This window comes from Otolemur garnettii, unplaced genomic scaffold, assembly GCF_000181295.1.
Source record: "Otolemur garnettii isolate 467f Iridium unplaced genomic scaffold, OtoGar3 scaffold00047, whole genome shotgun sequence".
NCBI classification, from domain to species: Eukaryota; Metazoa; Chordata; class Mammalia; order Primates; family Galagidae; genus Otolemur; species Otolemur garnettii.
In genome coordinates this window covers 9,851,716-9,871,715 of record NW_003852442.1, presented here as the reverse complement: position 1 = coordinate 9,871,715, position 20,000 = coordinate 9,851,716, and the positions used below count along the sequence as shown (strand labels likewise).

Genomic DNA, 20,000 nt, shown 5'->3' with positions numbered 1-20,000 from the left:
AATAGGATCCTTGGGTGATGAGTGTGTGCATTAAAGTTTGAGAAGTGCTGGTCTCACAGACCCTCCAGTCCATTCCAACCTTTCAGTCATGTTTGGAATGAGGAATGGCTGGCCACTTTAATATGTTCAAGAACGTATGTTTTCACAGGTTATTCAAAGACAGATAATTGGTTTTTTTTCTTGGTACTTGTCCAGCTTTTTGGATGTCTGAGCACTATGTCAGGTTCACATAAAATATTGTATATTTGAATATATTCTTCATGTGGCCTGGTCAGAGTGACCCTCAGCCAAACACAGACTGTTAACTAAGCTCTCACATAGGCTGCAGATACCTGTAAAAGAAAAGTCAGAATACTAGCAGTTATCTGTAGCATAGGTGAGTCAGCTTACATGCTTCAGAAATGAAAGTGTTTAGTCCTGTTCTTGGTAAGCAGTCCCACCAGGATACCCTATTTCTTGATTGCCTGCAGGGCATAGTGGTTAAGAGCAGACACTGGAGCCAAACATCTAGGGTTCAAGCTCCCACTTACTAACTGGGTGACCCTGAAAAAGCTTATTACCGTCTCTGCCTCCCTGTAAATTGAGAATAATAACAGTATTCATAGGGATATTTGCGATAATGTTGTAAAGTGCTTACTTAGCACAGTACTTGGCATGTTATAATTGTTATATAATACATTGTATATAGAATTGTTATATAATTGTTCTAATTATTTATAATATATATTACATAATTGTTTTGTATCTTATCACCTTTCTTTTTGAGACAGAGTCTCACTATGTCACCCTCAGTAGAGTGCTGTGACATCACAGCTCACAGCAACCTCAAACTCTTGAGCTTAAGCAATCTTCTTGCCTCAGCCTCCCAAGTATCTGGGATATCTGAGACTACAGGTACCCGCCACAGCGCCTGGCTATTTTTTGTTGTAGTTGTTACAGTTGTTTAGCTGGCCTGGGCCAGGTGCAAACCCACCAACTTTGGTGTATGTGGCTGGTGCTGTAACCACTGTGCTATGGGTACCAAGCCATCTTATCACTTTTTAATAGGTAGAATAATGATCTCCCAAAGATGTCCACATCCTAATCCCTGGAGCCTGTGAATATGTTACATTACATGGCAAGGGGGAATTAAAATTGCTAATCAGCTGACCTTCAAATAGGAAGATTTGGATTATTTAGCGGGCCCAGTGTAACTCCAAGAGGCTTTTAAGTGTGGAAGAGGGAAGCAGAAAGGTGACGTGATGTGAGAAACCTTACCCAGTTGCTTACTGCTGGCACTGAGGGTGGAAAGGGGCCACCATGCAAAGAATGTGGGCAGCCTCTAGAACAGCTGTTCTCAGAACGTCCATTAGGAAGGTTGAGAACCACTGCTCTAGAAGCTGGCAAGAAAATGAATTCTCAGGCTCACATCTATAATCCTAGCACTCTGGGAGGCCAAGGCAGGTGGATTGTTTGGGCTCAGGAGTTCCAGCCTGAGCAAAAGCCTGAGCAAAAGCAAGATTCATCTCGACTAAAATAGAAAAAGCAGCAAGGCATGGTGGCAGGGACCTATAGTCCCATCTCCTTGGGAGGCTGAGGCAGGAGGATTACTTAAGCCTAGGACTTTGAACTTGCTGTGATCTATGACACCACAGTACTCTAGCCTGGGTGACAGCTTGAGACTGTCTCAGAAAGAAAAAAAGAGGCCGCGCCGCCCGCCCCGCCCGCGACGGCGCAGCAGCCCCTGGGTGCAGCGCGCCCTCCTGGTGGCGGGCCGGGCGCCTCGTGTGTTCCAGGCGCTCCGCGGCATGGCTGAGCTAGCTGACTTTGGGGGAAAGTGGAGCAAAGTGTGGATTTGGCGGGGTGCGGAGGCAGAGAGAGAGTTGCCCGCGGGACCTGGCGGCAGGAGAGCCCAGAGGCGGTGCCTTTGCGGGGCCGGGGAGCAGGTGGGCGGTGGCGAAGCGCAGGGCGCAGAGGCAGAGGCTGCTCCCGCCGAGGGGGCCAGGAAGTGCAGCCGCTGCAGCGGGGAATTTTCCTACAAATTGGAGAGCTGATGGTCCAGCGTGACAGAACACCCTCTGCTTCCAGGCCTCAGTTCCCGCTGTAGTGATGAAGCTGCTCGTGGCACCCTTAGGCTGTGTCTGGGTGAGTCCATGAAGTGCACCAGGTGACATCGCAAAGGCTGCTTTTATGAGGTGGCTGCGTTACAGCCTTCGCGTGCCTCTTATTTCTTTCAACGTTGTGTTTCTCTGGAGCACGTTCATTGCTTACCTTCCGAACTGGGAGATGCAAGTAGCCACAAGGAAGAAAAAAGCCCGAGACACGAGTCTATGAAGACTGTGAAGACAATTCTGAGTAGCAGTTGTGAATGGTACAGCTGCTGGGCTCCTTCCGCAGAGCATCTGGAATGAATCTCTCTTATTGATTGTTTTTATTGGCCTAGAATCAGGAATACTGGATTTAGTTGACTGCCGGCTAAAAAACAAAACAGTCCTGGTTATCATCCTAAACATATGAACCAGTGTGATGGTGAAGTGAGATGAGGCTCGGAAATGGAACTGTGGCCCCTACTTTAGCATTTATCATTTCGTTCCTTACTCTCTCTTGGTATACCACACAGCAAAATGGGAAAGAAAAACTTATTGCTTATCGATGAGAATTTCTCGCTTTGAAAGAACGTCTTCGAATAGCTGAGCATAGAATCTCTCAGCGCTCTTCTGAATTAAATACCATTGTACAACAGTTCAGACGTGTAGGAGCCGAAACAAATGGAAGTAAGGATACAGTGAATAAGTTTTCAGGTAATACCCTAAGGCTGCTAAAGGAATTAACAAGCAAAAAATCTCTTCAAGTGCCAGGTATTTATTATCATTTGCCTCATTTATGGCAAAATGAAGGAAGCCTTCAACCTGCAGTGCAGATTGGCAGCGGAAGAACAGGAGTTTCGATAGTAATGGGAATCCCCACAGTGAAGAGAGAAGTTAGATCAGACCTCATAGAAACTCTTCATCCCCTTATCAATAACCTGTATCCTGAAGAGAAGGTGGACTGTGTCATAGTAGTCTTCATAGGAGAGACAGATATTGATTATGTGCATGGTGTTGTTGCCAACCTGGAGAAACAATTTTCTAAAGAAATCTGTTCTGGCCTGGTAGAAGTAATATCACCCCCTGAGAGCTATTATCCGGACTCAACAAACCTGAAGGAGACATTTGGAGATTCTAAAGAAGGAGTAAGATGGAGAACAAAACAAAACCTGGATTACTGTTTTCTAATGATGTATGCTCAGGAAAAGGGCATATATTACATTCAGCTTGAAGAGGATATCATTGTCAAACAGAATTATTTTAATACTATAAAAAAATTTGCACTTCAGCTTTCTTCTGAGGAATGGATGATTCTAGAGTTTTCCCAACTGGGCTTCATTGGTAAAATATTTCAAGCACCGGACCTCACTCTGATTGTAGAATTCATGTTCTATAAGGAGAAACCCATCGACTGGCTTTTGGATCCTATTCTCTGGGTGAAAGTCTGCAACCCTGAAAAAGATGCAAAACATTGTGATAGACAAAAAGCAAATCTGCGAATTCGCTTCAGACCTTCCCTTTGCCAACATGTTGGTCTGCATTCATCACTGTCAGGAAAAATCCAGAAACTCGTGGATACGGATTATATGAAACCATTACTTCTTTTTTTTTTTTTTTCTTTTTCTTGAGGCAGAGCCTCAAGCTGTCCCCCTGGGTAGAGTGCCATGGCATCACGCTCACAGCAACCTCCAACTCCTGGGCTCAAGCGAGTCTCCTGCCTCAGCCTCCCAAGTAGCTGGGACTACAGGCACCTGCCACAATGCCTGGCCATTTTCTGGTTGCAGCCATCATTGTTGTTTGGTGGGCCCGGACTGGGGATTCGAACTCGCCACCTTAGGTGTATGTGGCTGGTGCCTCAACTGCTTGAGCTACAGGAGCCAAGCCTGAAACCATTACTTCTTAAAATCCATGTAAATCCACCTACGTAGGTTCCCACTTCCTTGAAGGTCTACCAAGGACATACACTGGAGAAGACGTCCATGGGGGAAGATTTCTTCTGGGCCATCACCCCAGTAGCTGGAGACTACATCTTGTTTAAATTTGATAAACCAGTCAATGTAGAAAGTTATTTGTTCCATAGTGGCAGCCAAGAACATCCAGGAGATATACTGTTAAATACAACTGTGGAAGTTCTGCCTTTTAAGAGTAAAGGTTTGGGCTCGGCGCGTGTGGCTCAATCGGCTAAGGCGCCAGCCACATACACCTAAGGTGGCGGGTTCGAATCCCCAGCCCGGGCCCGCCAAACAACAATGATGGCTGCAACCAAAAAATGGCCAGGCGTTGTGGCGGGCGCCTGTGGTCCCAGCTACTTGGGAGGCTGAGGCAGGAGACTCGCTTGAGCCCAGAAGTTGGAGGTTGCTGTGAGTGTGATGCCATGGCACTCTACCCAGGGGGACAGCTTGAGGCTCCGTCTCAAAAAAAAAAAAAAAAGAGTGAAGGTTTGGAAATAAGCAAAGAAACCGAAGACAAATGATTAGAAGATGGCTATTTCAGAATAGGAAAATTTGAGAATGGTGTTGCAGAAGGAATGGTGGATCCTAGTCGAAATCCCGTTGCAACCTTTCGACTTTCAGTTATTCAGAATTCTGCTGTTTGGGCTATTCTTAATGAGATTCATATTTAAAAGCCACCAACTGATCTACTAAGAAACGAATATACTTTTTCCTGTGAATTTGTTGATTAAAGATAGTTAAGCATGTAAAAAAAAGAAAAGAAAATGGATTCTTCCCTAGATGCTCCAGAAAATAAAACAGGCCCGATAAATTTCAGCTCAGCAAGACCCATAATAGTAAATTTGTTGTGTTCTAAGCCACTAAGTTTGTGGTAATTTATTACAATAGCAGATAGAAAATGGGTACAGCTCTATCGTCAGTGTTTCTAAATCTGCCGCTCCTAGACTGTGAACTCCCTGACAGCAGCGCCCATGCTTTCGTGTTACCTTCATGTCTCAGTGCCTGCCAGCATGTGGCAGCTGTCAGCAGAAGGCTGTGGCACTAACTGCCCCCTGGGCTTGGCCCTGGCTTTCCCAGACCAAGTAGCTTACTGTCCACAGCTGCCTTGTCAGCTTAACCCAGCAGTCATGGTGAGATTTGATGAGGGATCTCTTTAGAGAAAAGCTCCAGAGGATAGAATATATGAGTCTGCTAGAGCTGCCGAGTACCACAGACCGAGAGGCTAGACAGATTTATTCTCACAGTTCTGGAGACTGGGACATCCAAGATCAAGGTGCCAATGGTAGGTTTCATTCCAAGTCATCTTCTCTTGGCTTCTATGTGGCTGCCATCTCAGGTGTGCTTCCATAACCTCTTTTGGACGGGAGTTGGTGGCTCTGATGGCTCTTGTAAGGACATAGAGATCAGAGCTTCAACATGTGAAACTGGGGATGAGAGGACAGTTAAGTGCATAACAGTGGTGACAGTGAAACCTGGGAGTACATTTGTAACAAAATGCTGTCTGCCCCTTTGGGCCAGGCAGGTGGTGGTGTGGGAGGTAGAGAGAAGCTTCCGTTTTGCCATTTTACACCCCTCATTTATTTTACACCGCTGCCCTGTGAGCTGAGTGGTGGTATCCTGAGGTTAAGTAGTGTTCCCATGGCTCCACAGCGAGAGCCTGGCTAGAAAACTCAGGTTCTTAAGTATCTCAAAAGGTTTCCTACGTGAATGTTTCTCTGTACATGTCATACAAGAAGTGTTCAAACTCAGACATCTCCACGGTGGTTTTACCTGCCGCTTTCAGTTCTCCAGACCCTGTCTGCTCAGTGACAGAGCCAGTACTGTGTATGGTGTTCCAGTGAGGGCTTAAAACCACTCACAGCAGGGGTTTAGCACGATGCCAGGCCTCTCAGACACTAAAAATGCAGAGAGATGATGCTCAGCTCAACTAAAGATCCCCTGGATCCAGAATCTCCAGCCCTGTGGTGCGGTGTTCAGTGACCAGAGTCTGCTGGCTGAGTGTTGTGAGCCCATGGTGCACAGTCCTGGAGAGCTACACACACACACACAAAACCTCATTCCAACATGACTGTACAGCCTCTGATAGGAGAAGTCATTCACGTTAAGATTTTTTAGAATGACTGTTTTGGATTTTGTGGGTTCCCGATTTTAGGGGATGTGGTTGTTGGTCAGTTCTAACAAAAAGGTTGGTAAGACCCCAGGCCGTCCTCCCCAGGAGTCTAAGGTGGAGGAGGAGGAGAAATGCCGGCAGGCAGTGTGGCAAACATGGGGGGCACCCACTGTGCCAGGAGGCCCTGTGAAGCCGCAGCCCCTCGGCCTCCCTGCCCCTGGGAGAGCCAGTGCCCTTCGTGGTCAAGTATCTAATGTTCTTGAACTTCATGTTCAGAAGCCAGCAAATATAGATACTCTGCAGAGTGACCCAGGCTTTGCTTCCTGAGTGGATAGGTGGGAGCCCAGCTCCTGAATCTGCTTCCCTGCCTGCTGGGGGGAGGGAGGGTGGGTGTTATGGGAAGGGAGTCCCTGGAGCTCTGTGATCAGTAAAGGTTGAGCTGGAGAGTTTGACCGGGCTCATTTTTAGCCTGTTTGTCTATGGAGAAGACAAAACAGTCATGCATCACTGGAGTGGGTTATATTCTGAGAAATGTCACTGGATGATTTCATCCTGATGCACACATCACAGAGCACACTTGCACACACCTGGCCAGTGAAACCTGCTGCACACCTCGGCTGTGTGGTCTGGCAATGTGCACTGTCCCCTGTGCAGTGTGTTACTGTACTGAGCCGCAGTTGTAACCCAGTGATATTTGTGTATATCAACATATCTGACTGTAGAAAAGATTCAGCAAAACTGATATTATCTTATGTGACCACTGTGGTATATATGGTCTGTTGTTAACTGAAATGGCCTTGGTGACTGACACATAACTGTAATCACATTGCCTGGCAACCTGAGGCAATTTTTGAAATGCAGGTTAGAATTCTGCCCTGCTCTGTTGTTTATCAGTAGTTCCTCAGCAAATTCCTTAATCGAGGCACTGCAGGCTAGCAGCCAGGGGCTATGTCTTAGCCACAGATCCATTTAGTTTGGCCTGGATCACAGAGTATCTTAGATTGAGAAATCTCACGGTGAAATTCAGGGTTCCATTAGGGAGTTGGGAGATGTGGTCCTGTGGGGCCCCTTTCCCCCATAGCCGATCAGCAGGCCCTTTGCTCCCTGTGCTGAGAAGTTCACCCCGAGCCTGTCATACCTCCCTGGGCAGCCTCCTTTGTAGGTGACTGTAGTGACATTTGGCGGTGAGGTATATAGCACTTTTTCCAGCATGAATCGCAAACTTGATTGTCTGACCTCATCTGTTCCATCAATTAGTTCTTAGGCCTTTTCAAAAGGCCTTTGGCCCTTCCTCAGAGGCAGGTTTACTGGTTTTCCCTGCTCTTTTATTAGAGACCAGTGAGCAAATGGAAACATTACTTAAATACTCAGCAAAGCAAATGGAGATGTCTCCCCAGATTCTGTATGGGACGTGACTGCCCGAATGTGGTATGTTGCATAGGGACCAGGACTTACCAGAAAGAAAAAAGGCAGCAGCCCCAAGTCCATGTTGAAAGTTTCCTATCACGGGCATAACTATCAGCTCTGGGTTTATCCTAGTATTCTTCTGGAGCCAGGAACATAGGAGATGCTCAACCAACCTTTATTGAGTGCACACGTCTCGCGTGGTGTGTGTGAGATCGCAGCCTGCCTCCCTCATTCTGATTGCACTAGTGCTGTTTGTTGCTGAGCATGTGTGGTGCAGAGCACACACCGTGCGTTATCTAGCTCAGTGCTCTAGAAACGGTGTGAAGGCGCTGTATTTAGCCCCACCTTGCCACTGAGGACTCTGAACACGTGAGAACCTGCATGTAGTGGCTAAAACCTCTGCCACCCAGGACAGAGTCTGGACATCACCAAATGAAATGGGATGGAAGTTAAATAAGTGTCAAGTGGCTGGCGTTCAGCAGGCATCCAACAGGTGGTGGCTGTGATATTTGGGAAGGGGGGTGAGATAACCTTACGGGTAAGATTTCAGACCTTGGGATCAGAAAAATCTAGGTTTGATTTTTAGGCCTGTCATCTGCAAGTTGTATGACTTTGTGTATGTTTCTTACCTTTTCTCAGTTTGCCTCAGCCATAAAATGGGTATACTAGTACCCATCTAGGTTTCAATTAGATCCAGTGTATTGCCTGCCACATAGTAAGTGCTTGGCAAATGGTTGCTCAGCTACTGCCTGCTCAGCAGGAGACCAGCTCTAGAGCTTTCTTTCAAAAGATCTCAAATGCACACCTCACCTGTGCTCCCTGAGTGGGTGGGGAGGGGTGCTTGAGGGATGCCTGAACACTGGTCAGCATAGGAAAATGTATAGAGAAAGTTACATTCCACTGGGGGCCTCAGTTCTGCCCAGAGGAGTTGGTCTGTGTGGGGTATGTTCAGCTTGCAGCTGAAGTGACTTAAGAAGTTGGGAGAGAGGAACCGTGAGACGGTTGAAAAGGTGTGGACTTTGTAGATATCAAGAGTTCAGACCCTCTGTGACCCTGGGAAAGGGGCTTAATCTCTCTGAGGCTGCATCAGATCTGGAAGATGAGAATAATAGTAGCTATGGAAAGAGGTTGTCCTGGGAAATAACTGACCCCTGACACACTTAGCATAGAGCAGGTGCTTAGGATGTGGTTGCTTCACTAGTCCCCCCAGGTGACTGTCACCGCACTGTGTTATGGAGACTCCACTGTAGGGCTGTGGCTATGCTGCTGAAACTGTGGCCCCAGGTTCTCCCTTGGCTGATGGGAAACCCAAATGCCTCCCTCCTTGTGTGTGGCTTCTCCTTTGGTCCAGGAGGGTGGGTGGCTGCTATGTGTGGTCGTCAGAGTGTGGAGCATGCTGTCAGGAGCTTGGAATTTGGCAGTGGCCCACTCTGGGGTTTGTGTCTCCTGGGGAATAGATGTTTCTGCCATCCCGTGACACTGCTGACCAGTTGAGCAACCTCTGGAGGAGGTAAGGCCGAAGCAGATTCCCTTCTCTGGTATTCAGAACAGGAAAGCCTGTGACCTTTGCATCAGTGACAGTCTCCAGGGATTTGTGATCGTGAGCATTTCTGGGCCAAATATTAACTTCAACATTAGTTTAGCTTCAGATCCACCACCCCTGGCTCCCAGCCGGTAGATGAAAGGAGGGACAATGTGGTCTTTTGAAGAGAAACCAGGAAGGCCCAGGTTTTAAACTTCACTTGCTCTGCGTCCCCTTGTAGTTGCTTTTTTCCGTCTCTGCACTTGCCCTGTGAAGTAGAGAGACTGAGCCACAGGCTATGACAGGAGCAATTTAGGAGCACACAGTGAGGAGTTAGAACTTGCCTCCGCCCTTGGCAGGTCCCGGCATGTGCATCTTTCCCAGTGACTAGCAGCAGCTCTGGGGACCTGGGCCCTTCTCAGTTTGCATTTTGGGGTTCCAGTAATGAGGTCTTTCTCCTATTAACTTAAAGTATAAGGCCAAGGGCCAAGGACCATCCACATGCAATATTGGTTAGTCCAACAGGTTAGACTTGGGTTTGCAGAGCCCCCCAGGGCACCAATATGGCAGCAGGGGCTTTACCCAGGTTTGTCACCTGTGGTCTCTGCTGGCCTTGACAGGTGTTTACTGATTCCCACCTACTCCATGCAGAGCTCTGGACTCAGGGCTGGTGCTGGAGATGCAGAGATGATGGCACCAGCCCTCAAGGACTTTGTCAAGAAGCTTTAGAAATAGGAATACACACACAAGAAGGAACTTAACTGGTGACATCTGATAGTGCATTGCTGGGCACAGGACGAGGGTCGGAGGAGAAGTGCTCACTTCATGGGGTAGTCAAGAAAAGTAGGGGCTTGGGCTTGATGGACTTTGAGGGCTGGATGGATGCGGAAGGGAGTGGAAGTTTTTCCAGAAAGAGGCTGATAGAAGCAGAAAGCAGGGCTGGCTAGAGGGGACACTTAATGCTGGGGATTGGGCAGAAAGATTGCAGAGGACAGCCTGGCCCTGTTTTGATTGGCCCACGTGCTGTATAGGGAAGACGGGCTTGACTCCTGGATCAGACTCTTCCTGCTGGTGACTCACAGGTTGATCTGCCGCCAGCCTCGGTGCTCTCCAGGCTGATGTTATAGACGAGAACATGTTCTCAGTAGCTTTCCTCCAGCCGTTGTCTACCTATCTGGAGAAGAATATTCTACCCTTAAGCGCAAGTGTACAGAGTAGCTGCAGGACTTGAAGAGGGGGCCGTCATCTCTGCAGTGGCCTGGGGTGCCCCAAGTTGAGTCCCAGTAAGATTCAGGTGGGAGAGGCCTCCCAGTGGATGTCAAGCGAGAGTAATGGTACTGCTGGGCTTTCACAAGGAGGTGGGGAGACAGTGCGGAGCACAATGTCCCCTTTCCCATCTTCTCCCTTCCAGAGGCCTGTTACTCTTGCAAGCTGTCACTGACATTAGAACCGCATTCCTTGCACTTTGTAGCCTTCCTGACTCCTTGCTATCACCAGGATTAAATGTCACTTCCTTTGATAGCATTCAGGGTCCTGAGCCGAGTGGCAGGGAGCAGCTTCTCCAGCCTTCGCCCACTTCTCCTCCTGTGGCCTCTGCTTCTGCCAATACCGGCTCTTCCTTCCTCTGAGCCTTTGTTCAGCCTCAGCCTGGGCAGCTCCCAAATGGACACCTACTCACCCTCCAGCCGTCTCAGCGCTGACCCTCAGGAAGCTGCCCCACCTTCCCTCCCACCAGACACGGGGCGTTGTTTTCCTTGCCTACCCCGGACACCTTCCACTCTTCTTACCAGGTTTTGTTCTCTCTTTGCACTGTAGTCCTGGGTACTCTCATTTCCTCCCTGCCAGTGCAGAGCCCCTCAAGGGCAGGGGGTGCATCCCACATGCTGGGAGAAGCACGCTTTCTGGTGGCCCAGTGAGTGTGGCCTGAGACCAGTGGGTCCTGGGCTGCCTGTGCTGCTGTGCACACGGGGTCTGCTTTTAGATCCTTTGCTGACCCCACAAGGATTTCCACACCGAGCACCTGGTGCCACCCTGACTTGTACCAAACAGAAGCACATCCTGGCCCCCTGGCAGGCTGTCTGGGCAGGCGTAGTGGGCACAGCTGCTGTCAGTGGGCTTTGACACATCCCCACATCCTGCACTTCTCAAGAGCAAGACCAGGTTCTGGACCTTATGGAATTAGGAGACTGAGTGATTTTTGTCAAAGTCATTTAAAGTCTAAGCTAAAAACAAGTCACCCTCAGTTCTCAGAGTATATTCACAAATTGGTTAGGCAGTGTGGAATCCTCAGTTTAATCTCTCTTTAGGATTAAAATAATTTGCTGCTGCATTGGCCGGGAATCGAACCCGGGCCTCCCGCGTGGCAGGTGAGAATTCTACCACTGAACCACCAATGCTCCAGCTGTAACCAGCTGTGTGGACACCTCCCTTTAACCCTGTGCTGGCTCAAAGGCTAGAAGGCTGGTCTCTGATGCTGCCATGTCAGCACCTCTGCAGGAACAGAAAGTTTAGCCTCCAGAGCAGGAGGAAGCAGAAGGATGTGTGTGTGCAATTGATTTGCCTTGAGACCTCCCGACAGAAACAAGAGCTTCTTTCTCAGAAGCCAAAGCATGTTGAGACTTGGGGGAACTTTAACTCTGATGTCTGAATCCTGCCTTTCCATTCTGCTTAGGCTTGTGTTCAGCAGTTTTACTGTTCTCAGGTTTCACTCCAGCGTCTTGCTGGGAGACTGGCCAAGGCGCGAGCAGCCATGCCTTGTGATGAAGGCATCAAGGCCAAGGTTCCAGCGCCTATAGTGAGCGCTTCTCTGAAGAACCCAGCTGCCCTTCCTGTGTTCGCTCAGCAGGAAATGTGGTGCCAGATTCACTGGCTGCCTGGGCTGCTGCAGGCATGGCGTGCTCAAGAGGACGGGCTCCTTCAGCACAATCTGTGTGAGGAGACTAGCCAGGAAAAGGCAATAAAAGCAACACTGCATTTGCATTGGCCGGGAATCGAACCCGGGCCTCCCGCGTGGCAGGCGAGAATTCTACCACTGAACCACCAATGCTCCAGCTGTTCTCTGTAGTGTCTGCAGAGCTTTTCATAAGAGGCTCTTTCTCTATAGAGATGCTCTCTGACAGGTCACTGGGCCTCACCTGGCTGGTTTGCCCAGTTGGTGTGACCAGACAGGTTTATGTAGAAGCATCCTTGCCAGGCCTTATTACTCTGCTTTGGGAGTTGGAGCCTGTGAACTGGTATTCATCTTCCACTCATTTGTACAGCCTCTTCCTAAAATATCCCTCTCTGTTTCAGTGTCCACCAGGCTGGAGCCAGGCCTATTTCTCCCCTCTTTTGTGGACAGTGCCTGGCACAAAACAAATGCCCCATGTGACTTGCTATATTAAATCTTTATGAAATCATTGTGACCCCTCTTTGAACAGCCTTTGTACAGGTGATCACACCTGTCTCACAGGATAGCACAGTTGGTCTTGAACAGCTCCAGTTACTAGAAGTTTCTGACACTGAGCTGAAACCACGCAGACTAATTAATGCCTTTTGGGCATGACCATTCTTAAAATTCTTCAAGCCAACTTGAGATTCCATTTATGCAACAGGCGTGCATCAGGGAGAAAGCCTCTGCAGCTGCTTCTGAAGTCTACATCTCTAAACCCCCCTCTTCCCACCCCCCACACATCAGGCTTCTCAAATACTCCTTCACATGCTCAGCAAAAACCACCAGAGGCTCCTGTCACGTGGTACAAAATTCATTCTCCTAGCTAGAGATGCCAGTTTCCAGGGCCCACCCATCCTCGAGGTTTCCCGCTACTGCTCTGTTTTCTGGAGCCCCAGACAAGGTGGCCTGGTGCCCCCTCCTTGCCATTCCTCACACGATTCCTTTTGCCCAGAAGGCCTGTTTCCTTCTCTTTACCCTGCTGCCTGCAGGGTCCAGCTCCCATCCTACACCAGGGAAGCCTTCCCTAACCACCCCAGCAGTGATGTGGGTGCTCTTGCTGGCATCATCCCACTTAGGGCTTCTTTCCACAGGGAGCTGTGAGCTTCTGGAGGACAGAGACTTGACCTTCACATCCACAGGTCTCTGAAAACAGACTGGTCTGTTACACAGCCAGGCCTCCCTCAGGTCTTCTCCACTCAGGGCAGGGCCTGCCTGGGCAAACGTCCCACCCACAAAGGTAGCCTCCCTCCTACCTGCCCCTCTCCCTGCTAGTGTCACTGCCCAAGGAGACACCTTGGAGGCACCATCTACCACCTACTCCCATATTAACACCAGCTCCTGATGCTTTTCTGTTTAATTCTAGAAGTAATCCCTCCTGCTCTTTCCCACTGGCCCAGCCACATTTCAGGTCCTCCTAACAGCGAAGCTGCAGTGTTCTGCTGAAAAGTGTGTCCTTGGCATCAGCTTTTTCTGTCAGGCCCACCCAGCTACCACCCTAGCCCTCCAAGCTGCCACCAGAAGAATCTGCTAAAGTGGTGTCTAAGTGCAGTGTCATCTCCTGCTGGGGCCCCTCTACTGCTTCATATTTTCCGTAACTGCCTCTAGTTGTCCCTTCCACATGCTAGATGCCTGGTCCAGCCCTCAATCTGCTGTGTCTTCTCGGCACTCTTTGCCTTTAGCCAGGCTTCCCTGTGACTAGGACACCCTGCCTTCCTTTCTTTGCCTGGGAAATGCCTAGGATGTTTTTAAAATCAGACTCAACTGGCTTCTCTCTGCCCCCACTAGATGGCCTGGGGAGACCTGGCTTGTATTATCTTGCTTCTGAGATACCATTTGTGCCACTTTGCTGCAGTTACTTATTTGTGTGTGGATCTAGCCGATTGGACTGGGGCCTGGTCCAGCTGTGTGTCCCCAGCACCGTCCCTGGAAATAATGGCCCAGCTCCAGAGAATTTCTTGGACTCGTGATAGAAAGTTGAGGAAGTGTCACATAATGAAAATGGCTGATGAACTGACAGTGCACTGTTTTTTGGTCTCTGATGAAAGGTTTATTTGCATTCTCCTAGATTCCCAGAAGTGAGCGAATACCTGTTACTCATTCTATTGTACACAGAGGGAACCTGAGACCCGGAGTAGGGAAGCAGAACTGGGAAGGCCTGCCCAAGATACCTGACTCCTACTTCCTCTTTCTAAACAGATTACCTCCTTTCTTCCCCTTGACCCCGACAGGAGGGGTGATCTAGTCCCCACAGCCCCTCTCTCCTCTCTCTTCAGGCTGGTGCGGGAGTTCGTGGCCCAGAACAATACGGTGCAGATCAAGCACGTGATCCAGACGCTGTCTCAGGAGTTCGCCCTGTCTCAGCACCCCCACAGCCGGAAAGGGGGCCTCATCGGCCTGGCCGCCTGCTCCATCGCCCTGGGCAAGGTGGGCCTTTCTCCTCAGGGACAGACACGCTAGCCATGCCTTGACTCTGAGCCATCCAGACACTTCCCGTCCTAGGACTTGGCAAAGTGCTGCAGACCTGTGTTTTATTGCCACTCTCTCTATACCTAAGACCAGCAAGGGCTGACTTTGCAGCCCTGTCACCTGGCGAGGTCCCTCTCCTGGGAGGCAGGCTTGGGAAGGGCTCACATAAAGCCCTGAGCTGGGATGTCCGCCTCCCCCCTCTGAGCAGTCTGCTCCCCCTCCTGCCCCATCGCAGGACTCAGGGCTGTACCTGAAGGAGCTGATCGAGCCGGTGCTGACCTGCTTCAATGATGCGGACAGCAGGCTGCGCTACTATGCCTGCGAGGCGCTCTACAACATCGTCAAGGTGGCCCGCGGCGCCGTGCTGCCCCACTTCAATGTGCTTTTCGACGGGCTGAGCAAGGTAACTGCTCCTTCTGGCTGGGCTGAGCTCAGTCCCCCACCTTACTTGACTTCTAGGACTGTGGATGCTTGGGTCCCTTTTCCCAGAAGCAGGCACAGCAGATAAGTATGGGACTTCACCGGACCTTTACTGTCTATAATAATTTTTAAATGGGCTTATATTCACTTTATATTCACATTTTTTATTTCCCATTTTTATTGCATTTTCTGAAAGTATCAGGCTGCCCCACAGTGGAGGGGAATAACCAGTAGTCTGAGAAGCACTAGCCTCCCTGGCTGTACAGACTGTGTTTCCCTGTGAGGAGGCCGGAGGGCATTCTGGCTCACACATGCTCTAGAAAAACCTCTTCTTAGAAGGGCTTTGGAGCCCCTGATAACTCTTCTTCCACACCTCTCTCAGCTTCCTGGCATTCGGCTCCCAGGTGCAGAGCCGCCCTGCAGCTCCTGTAGAATGCCATGGTCCCTTCTAGAATACCTCAAAGCTGTCCCTTCCCCACTCCAAGAGAGGAGAGAGGACTCGACATTTTAAGAATGGAACCCCCCTGAGGAAGGACGATGGGAAACAACCCTCTGCCCCAGTGGTGGCAGGGAGCAGACACTCTGGCACATCACGGAAGTGGTCCAAGCAGAAGGGGGCTGCTGCACAGGCCTCCTTACCAGCTCTGTCTTGCCCACCTCCCTGACCTTTCTCAACGTCACATAGGGTGCCCATTAGGTGTTCCAGGCTGTGCCAAGGCCTCGGCTCTCGGTTTGTAGGAGACCCGTGTCTTCTGCTCAGCTCTGACCTCGGTCCCCATGTCTCTCCCATGCCTCTTGCAGCTGGCTGCTGACCCAGACCCCAACGTAAAAAGTGGATCTGAGCTCCTAGACCGCCTTTTAAAGGTATTTGTACTTTGTTGCCACTTTTATTTCTAGAATCTATTTCTTCCATCTATCTATATAGCTTGGAAATTTCATCATTAGGGATGTTCTTCCAAATTATTGTTTTAGTTTTTCAGTTTACATACAGTACAATTTACTCTTCTGTGTGCAGTTCTGTGACAAGTGTGTAGAGCTGTGTCACCACCACAGTAGAAACACAGAACTGGCCGTCACCCTAAACATGCCCTCGCGTTGTTGCCACCGGAGGACAGGGGTCCAGCAACCCATCCAGACCATAGAGAGGAGGGTTTGGCCATTGGGTTAGTTGACTTTGAGTCCTGGCGAGTTTTGCTTGTCCTCTGGTCTGTGACCCATGTTCCAGGGGCCTCCCCTGCCTGGCTCAGGCTCTGCCGGTTCCCTCTGTGGTCGTCTGACCCCTCAAGCCAGCCCAGGCCAGGCCCAGTCCCTGGTTAATAGCAGCTCACATTCCTTGGTCCACAGGACATCGTGACAGAGAGCAGCAGGTTCGACCTGGTGGGCTTCATCCCCTTGTTGCGGGAGAGGATTTACTCCAACAACCAGTACGCCCGGCAGTTCATCATCTCCTGGGTAAGGTCCAGCCCACCCCTTTTTCTCCAGCCTGTAGTTAAAGGAGCCTCTAGTTTAGTAAAATCTGCTGACAGTCCCTTTAGCCACAGGATGCCTCCTTATTATCCCTGGAATAACCATTGACACTTGATAATCTGAAGACATTGTACTTAGCTTTGCCCTCAAAGCTCATCATGTTGGCCCTGAAGGAGACCCAACTCATCCCTTGCCCTAGGAAACACAGATTTCACTGTGAAGCCAGGAGTCCTGTTTCCTGCACACATGCCTTTCCTAGCCTTGCCTATCCTTCCCTCTTAACTTCCTTCTCCCCAGGCATTTGAATAGCCTTAGAGCCAAATCACCATTCCTTGTACTTGTGACAGAACATCCTAGCTGCTCATGTCCCCTACTCCCACAGGACACATGCAGCTCAGTAGTAGGACACTACTTCCATAGGGTCCCCAGTCCCAGAGGATCGGTGAGGAGGAGAAGAGTTTCTGGGGCTGGCATGACCTCCCCTCCTTTTCTCTTCCCCTCGGTCAGATCCTGGTTCTGGAGTCCGTGCCAGACATCAACCTGCTGGACTACTTGCCAGAAATCCTGGATGGACTGTTCCAGATCCTGGGCGACAATGGCAAAGAGATTCGGAAAATGTGAGGGGAGTGAGGGGCAGGCAGCTGGCCTAAGAATCCATCACACAGAGGGGCAAGGAATGAGTCCCGCACTCCTTCCTGCTCGAGGAGCTAAGAGCCCAGCCACCACCAGCCTCTGCGAACACTCACCTGCCATGTCACTAAATGTGGCCTCCCCCCTGCCCTGGCTGGCTGACCCCAAGCAGAAGTGGGCACTAGTAGGGTCTCCTTGGCCCTGGCTGACATGAGCTGTTTCCACTCTCCTGTTCTCATTGGTAGGTGTGAGGTTGTTCTTGGAGAATTCTTGAAAGAAATAAAGAAGAACCCCTCCAGTGTTAAGTTTGCCGAGATGGCCAACATCCTGGTGATCCACTGCCAGACCACAGGTGAGTGTGTCGAGGCCCCTCAGTGAAGGGCAGGAGAGAGTCCTAGGAAGAGCATTGAACCGTGTGACGCTGGGCCCTGGGAGCAAGGTCTCTAAATGGGAGATTTAGGTTCTCTGCTGACTCGGAGATCCTTTTGTCAGGTATAACCTGGAGTAAAGTAAATCCAGGCACCTCTTTGCTGGTCACTGAGAGTTGAAATGCTTGAAGTTGAAATTATGTCTCTTTTAGCTTTTGGTGCATATCAGACCACCATAGAACATAATTGCTTAAAATAACAGCCACTTATTGGTCATTAGTCTTCCATTCACCTGGGTAGTTCCTCTCACCCACGTGGTTGTGATTACCTGGGCCAGGCTTGGCTGGGTTCAGTTGTGCACGTACAGTGAACTAGAGGGTTAGCTGAGCTAGGTGGGCCAGGGTGGCCTCCTTCATGTCTGGCGGTTTTCTGGCTGTCAGCTGGGGCAACGGGAGCAGTTGCATCATGTGTCATCATGCAGCTGGCAAGCCTGGGCACTTTCATATGCCAACATCGTTCTCAGAGCAGTGGTTGAAGTGAGCAAGGCCTCTTGAGAGCTAGGCCTGCCATGTTCTATTGGCCAAAGTAGAAGGCCAGCCCAGATTCAAGAGGAAGGGAGATAAGCCCCATTTCTAGATGAGTGGAGATACAGAGTCACATTGCAGAGGGGTGTGGATGCAGAGAGGGCCTTTTCCAAGTCTAGCACAGGATTGTCACTGTACGTCAGCCTGTAACTGAAGTTCCTTTAGAGAGCAAAGCACACAGGTAACAGAGCATTGGTGAGGCACGGGCTTGGGGGCAGTCAGTGGCAGGGAGCACTCCAGCTACTCACACTGATCCCTCTGGAACGAACTGATTCTCCCTGCAGATGACCTAATCCAGCTGACAGCTATGTGCTGGATGCGGGAGTTCATCCAGCTGGCTGGCCGCATCATGCTGCCCTATTCTTCTGGGATCCTGACTGCCGTTTTGCCCTGTCTGGCCTATGATGACCGCAAGAAAAGTATCCTTTGCTCTGGGAGAGAAGAAGCAACTTGAAAGGGACTGTTAAGTTGAGGGACCCAGGAGTGGGAGGGCCGCCTGAAAGGATCCTATGAGAAGAAAGAGGAGCATCTCATGGGGCAAGACACCAGGTACGCCCAGCAGTTCATCATCTCCTGGGGAAGGTTCAGCCCCAACTCTTTTTCTCCAACCTATAGTTAAAGGAGCCTCTAGTTTAGCAAAATCTGCTGACAGTCCCTTTGACACAGGATGCCTCATTATTATCCCTGGAATAACCATTGACACTTGATAATCTGAAGGCACTGTATTTAGCTTTGCCCCCAAAGCTCGTCATGTTGGCCCTGAAGGAGACCCAACTCATCCCTTGCCCTAGGAAATACAGATTTCACTGTGAAGCCAGGAGTCCTGTTTCCTGTACACATGCCTTTCCTAGCCTTGCCTAGCCTTCCCTATTCACTTCCTTCTCCTCTTCTCCCCTTTAGATTTTGCTAAACTAGAGGCTCTAACTACAGGCTGGAGAAAAAGGGTTGGGACTGGACCTTCCCCAGGAGATGATGAACTGCCAGGCGTACTGGTGTCCTGCCCCATGAGATGCTCCTCTTTCTTCTCATAGGTAGCATGGAGAGCAGGGTCTGGGTTTAGATTCCCTGTCTACCCAGCACAGCCTCGGGGGACTGAGTCCCTAACCTGGAACACCAGGTTGAGAGAAGACTCCCTAGGCAGGGCCACTCCTTACATCAGTGGATCAGGCATCAAGGAGGTGGCCAATGTATGCAACCAGGGCCTGATGAAGCTGGTCACCCCTGAGGATGATGAGCCAGATGAGCCGAAGCCAGTGCTCCAGAGGCAGTTAGAACCCCACCCAGATGACTCCCTGTCAAGGCAGGAGGGGGCAGGCAATGGTGAGTAAACTGCCTGTGGCCTCTCACCTCCCACAGGGGGCCCCAGCCAGAAGTCATAAGACTTGATGTGGGGCTACTTTATATTTGTTACTCAAATAATGCTGGCAATAACCCTGTAAGGTAGAAACTGTTACTGTCACTGTTCTGCAGATGGGGGACTGGGAGCTAAGCAGCATGACCAGAATCTGGCAACTGGTCAAGGGTGGGATTAGGACTTAAATCCAAGCAACCTGCCTCCAGAGGCCATGATCTTAACCCATTCTGCCTCAAAGACCAGTAAGCCTTTGCTTAATCTTTGTCCTGGGTTCAGCTACAGGAAATAGTCCTTTTTAAGGTAGGGAGGTCTGGAGCACGGAGGGAGTGCCAGGAGTCAGGATGCGCTTGGTTCTTGGTTGTAGATGCCCCGCCTCCTGGAAGCCTGGCTGCCTGAACTGTGCGTGTAGTTCTTAGTGGGGGAGGGTTAGGAAAGCACTAGCTCAGTTTATTCAGTTCTTAGGAATTTTATTGCCCAAATCAGTACCTTTAAAAAATGAAGTTGTTCTCTATTCTCCTTTCAAACTCGTTTAACATTTTCTTGTTTAATCTATGACATAAAGAAAACTACTTTGGGGAGGCGCCTGTGGCTCAGTGAGTAGGGCACCGTCCCCATATACCGAGGGTGGCGGGTTCAAACCCAGCCCCGGCCAAACTGCAACAAAAAAATAGCTGGGCATTGTGGCGGGTGCCTGTAGTCCCAGCTACTTGGGAGGCTGGGGC

General features: G+C 50.0%; 2 protein-coding genes and 2 non-coding genes across 4 annotated transcripts in view; 2 read left to right on the top strand and 2 right to left on the bottom strand.

Annotated features, from left to right (window-relative positions):
• VAC14 (Vac14, PIKFYVE complex component) overlaps positions 1-20,000 on the top strand; it is a 106,478-nt gene that overhangs the window by 2,368 nt on the left and 84,110 nt on the right. The window contains exons 2-9 of the mRNA XM_003791375.2: positions 14,263-14,413; positions 14,691-14,858; positions 15,677-15,739; positions 16,220-16,327; positions 16,850-16,959; positions 17,218-17,324; positions 18,209-18,343; positions 19,092-19,244. Coding sequence (XP_003791423.1) covers positions 14,263-14,413; positions 14,691-14,858; positions 15,677-15,739; positions 16,220-16,327; positions 16,850-16,959; positions 17,218-17,324; positions 18,209-18,343; positions 19,092-19,244 — 995 coding nt within the window. The remainder of the gene's footprint in view (positions 1-14,262; positions 14,414-14,690; positions 14,859-15,676; positions 15,740-16,219; positions 16,328-16,849; positions 16,960-17,217; positions 17,325-18,208; positions 18,344-19,091; positions 19,245-20,000) is intronic.
• Positions 2,182-4,689, top strand: LOC100945683 (alpha-1,3-mannosyl-glycoprotein 4-beta-N-acetylglucosaminyltransferase A-like). The gene is given in 3 exon segments (XM_012806158.2): positions 2,182-3,653; positions 3,951-4,217; positions 4,505-4,689. Coding segments are annotated over 3 exon segments (1,587 nt in total). The 5' UTR covers positions 2,182-2,518.
• TRNAG-GCC lies at positions 11,383-11,453 on the bottom strand. The gene has a single exon. It is a non-coding gene; the product is annotated as a tRNA-Gly (tRNA).
• TRNAG-GCC lies at positions 12,033-12,103 on the bottom strand. Its single transcript has one exon. It is a non-coding gene; the product is annotated as a tRNA-Gly (tRNA).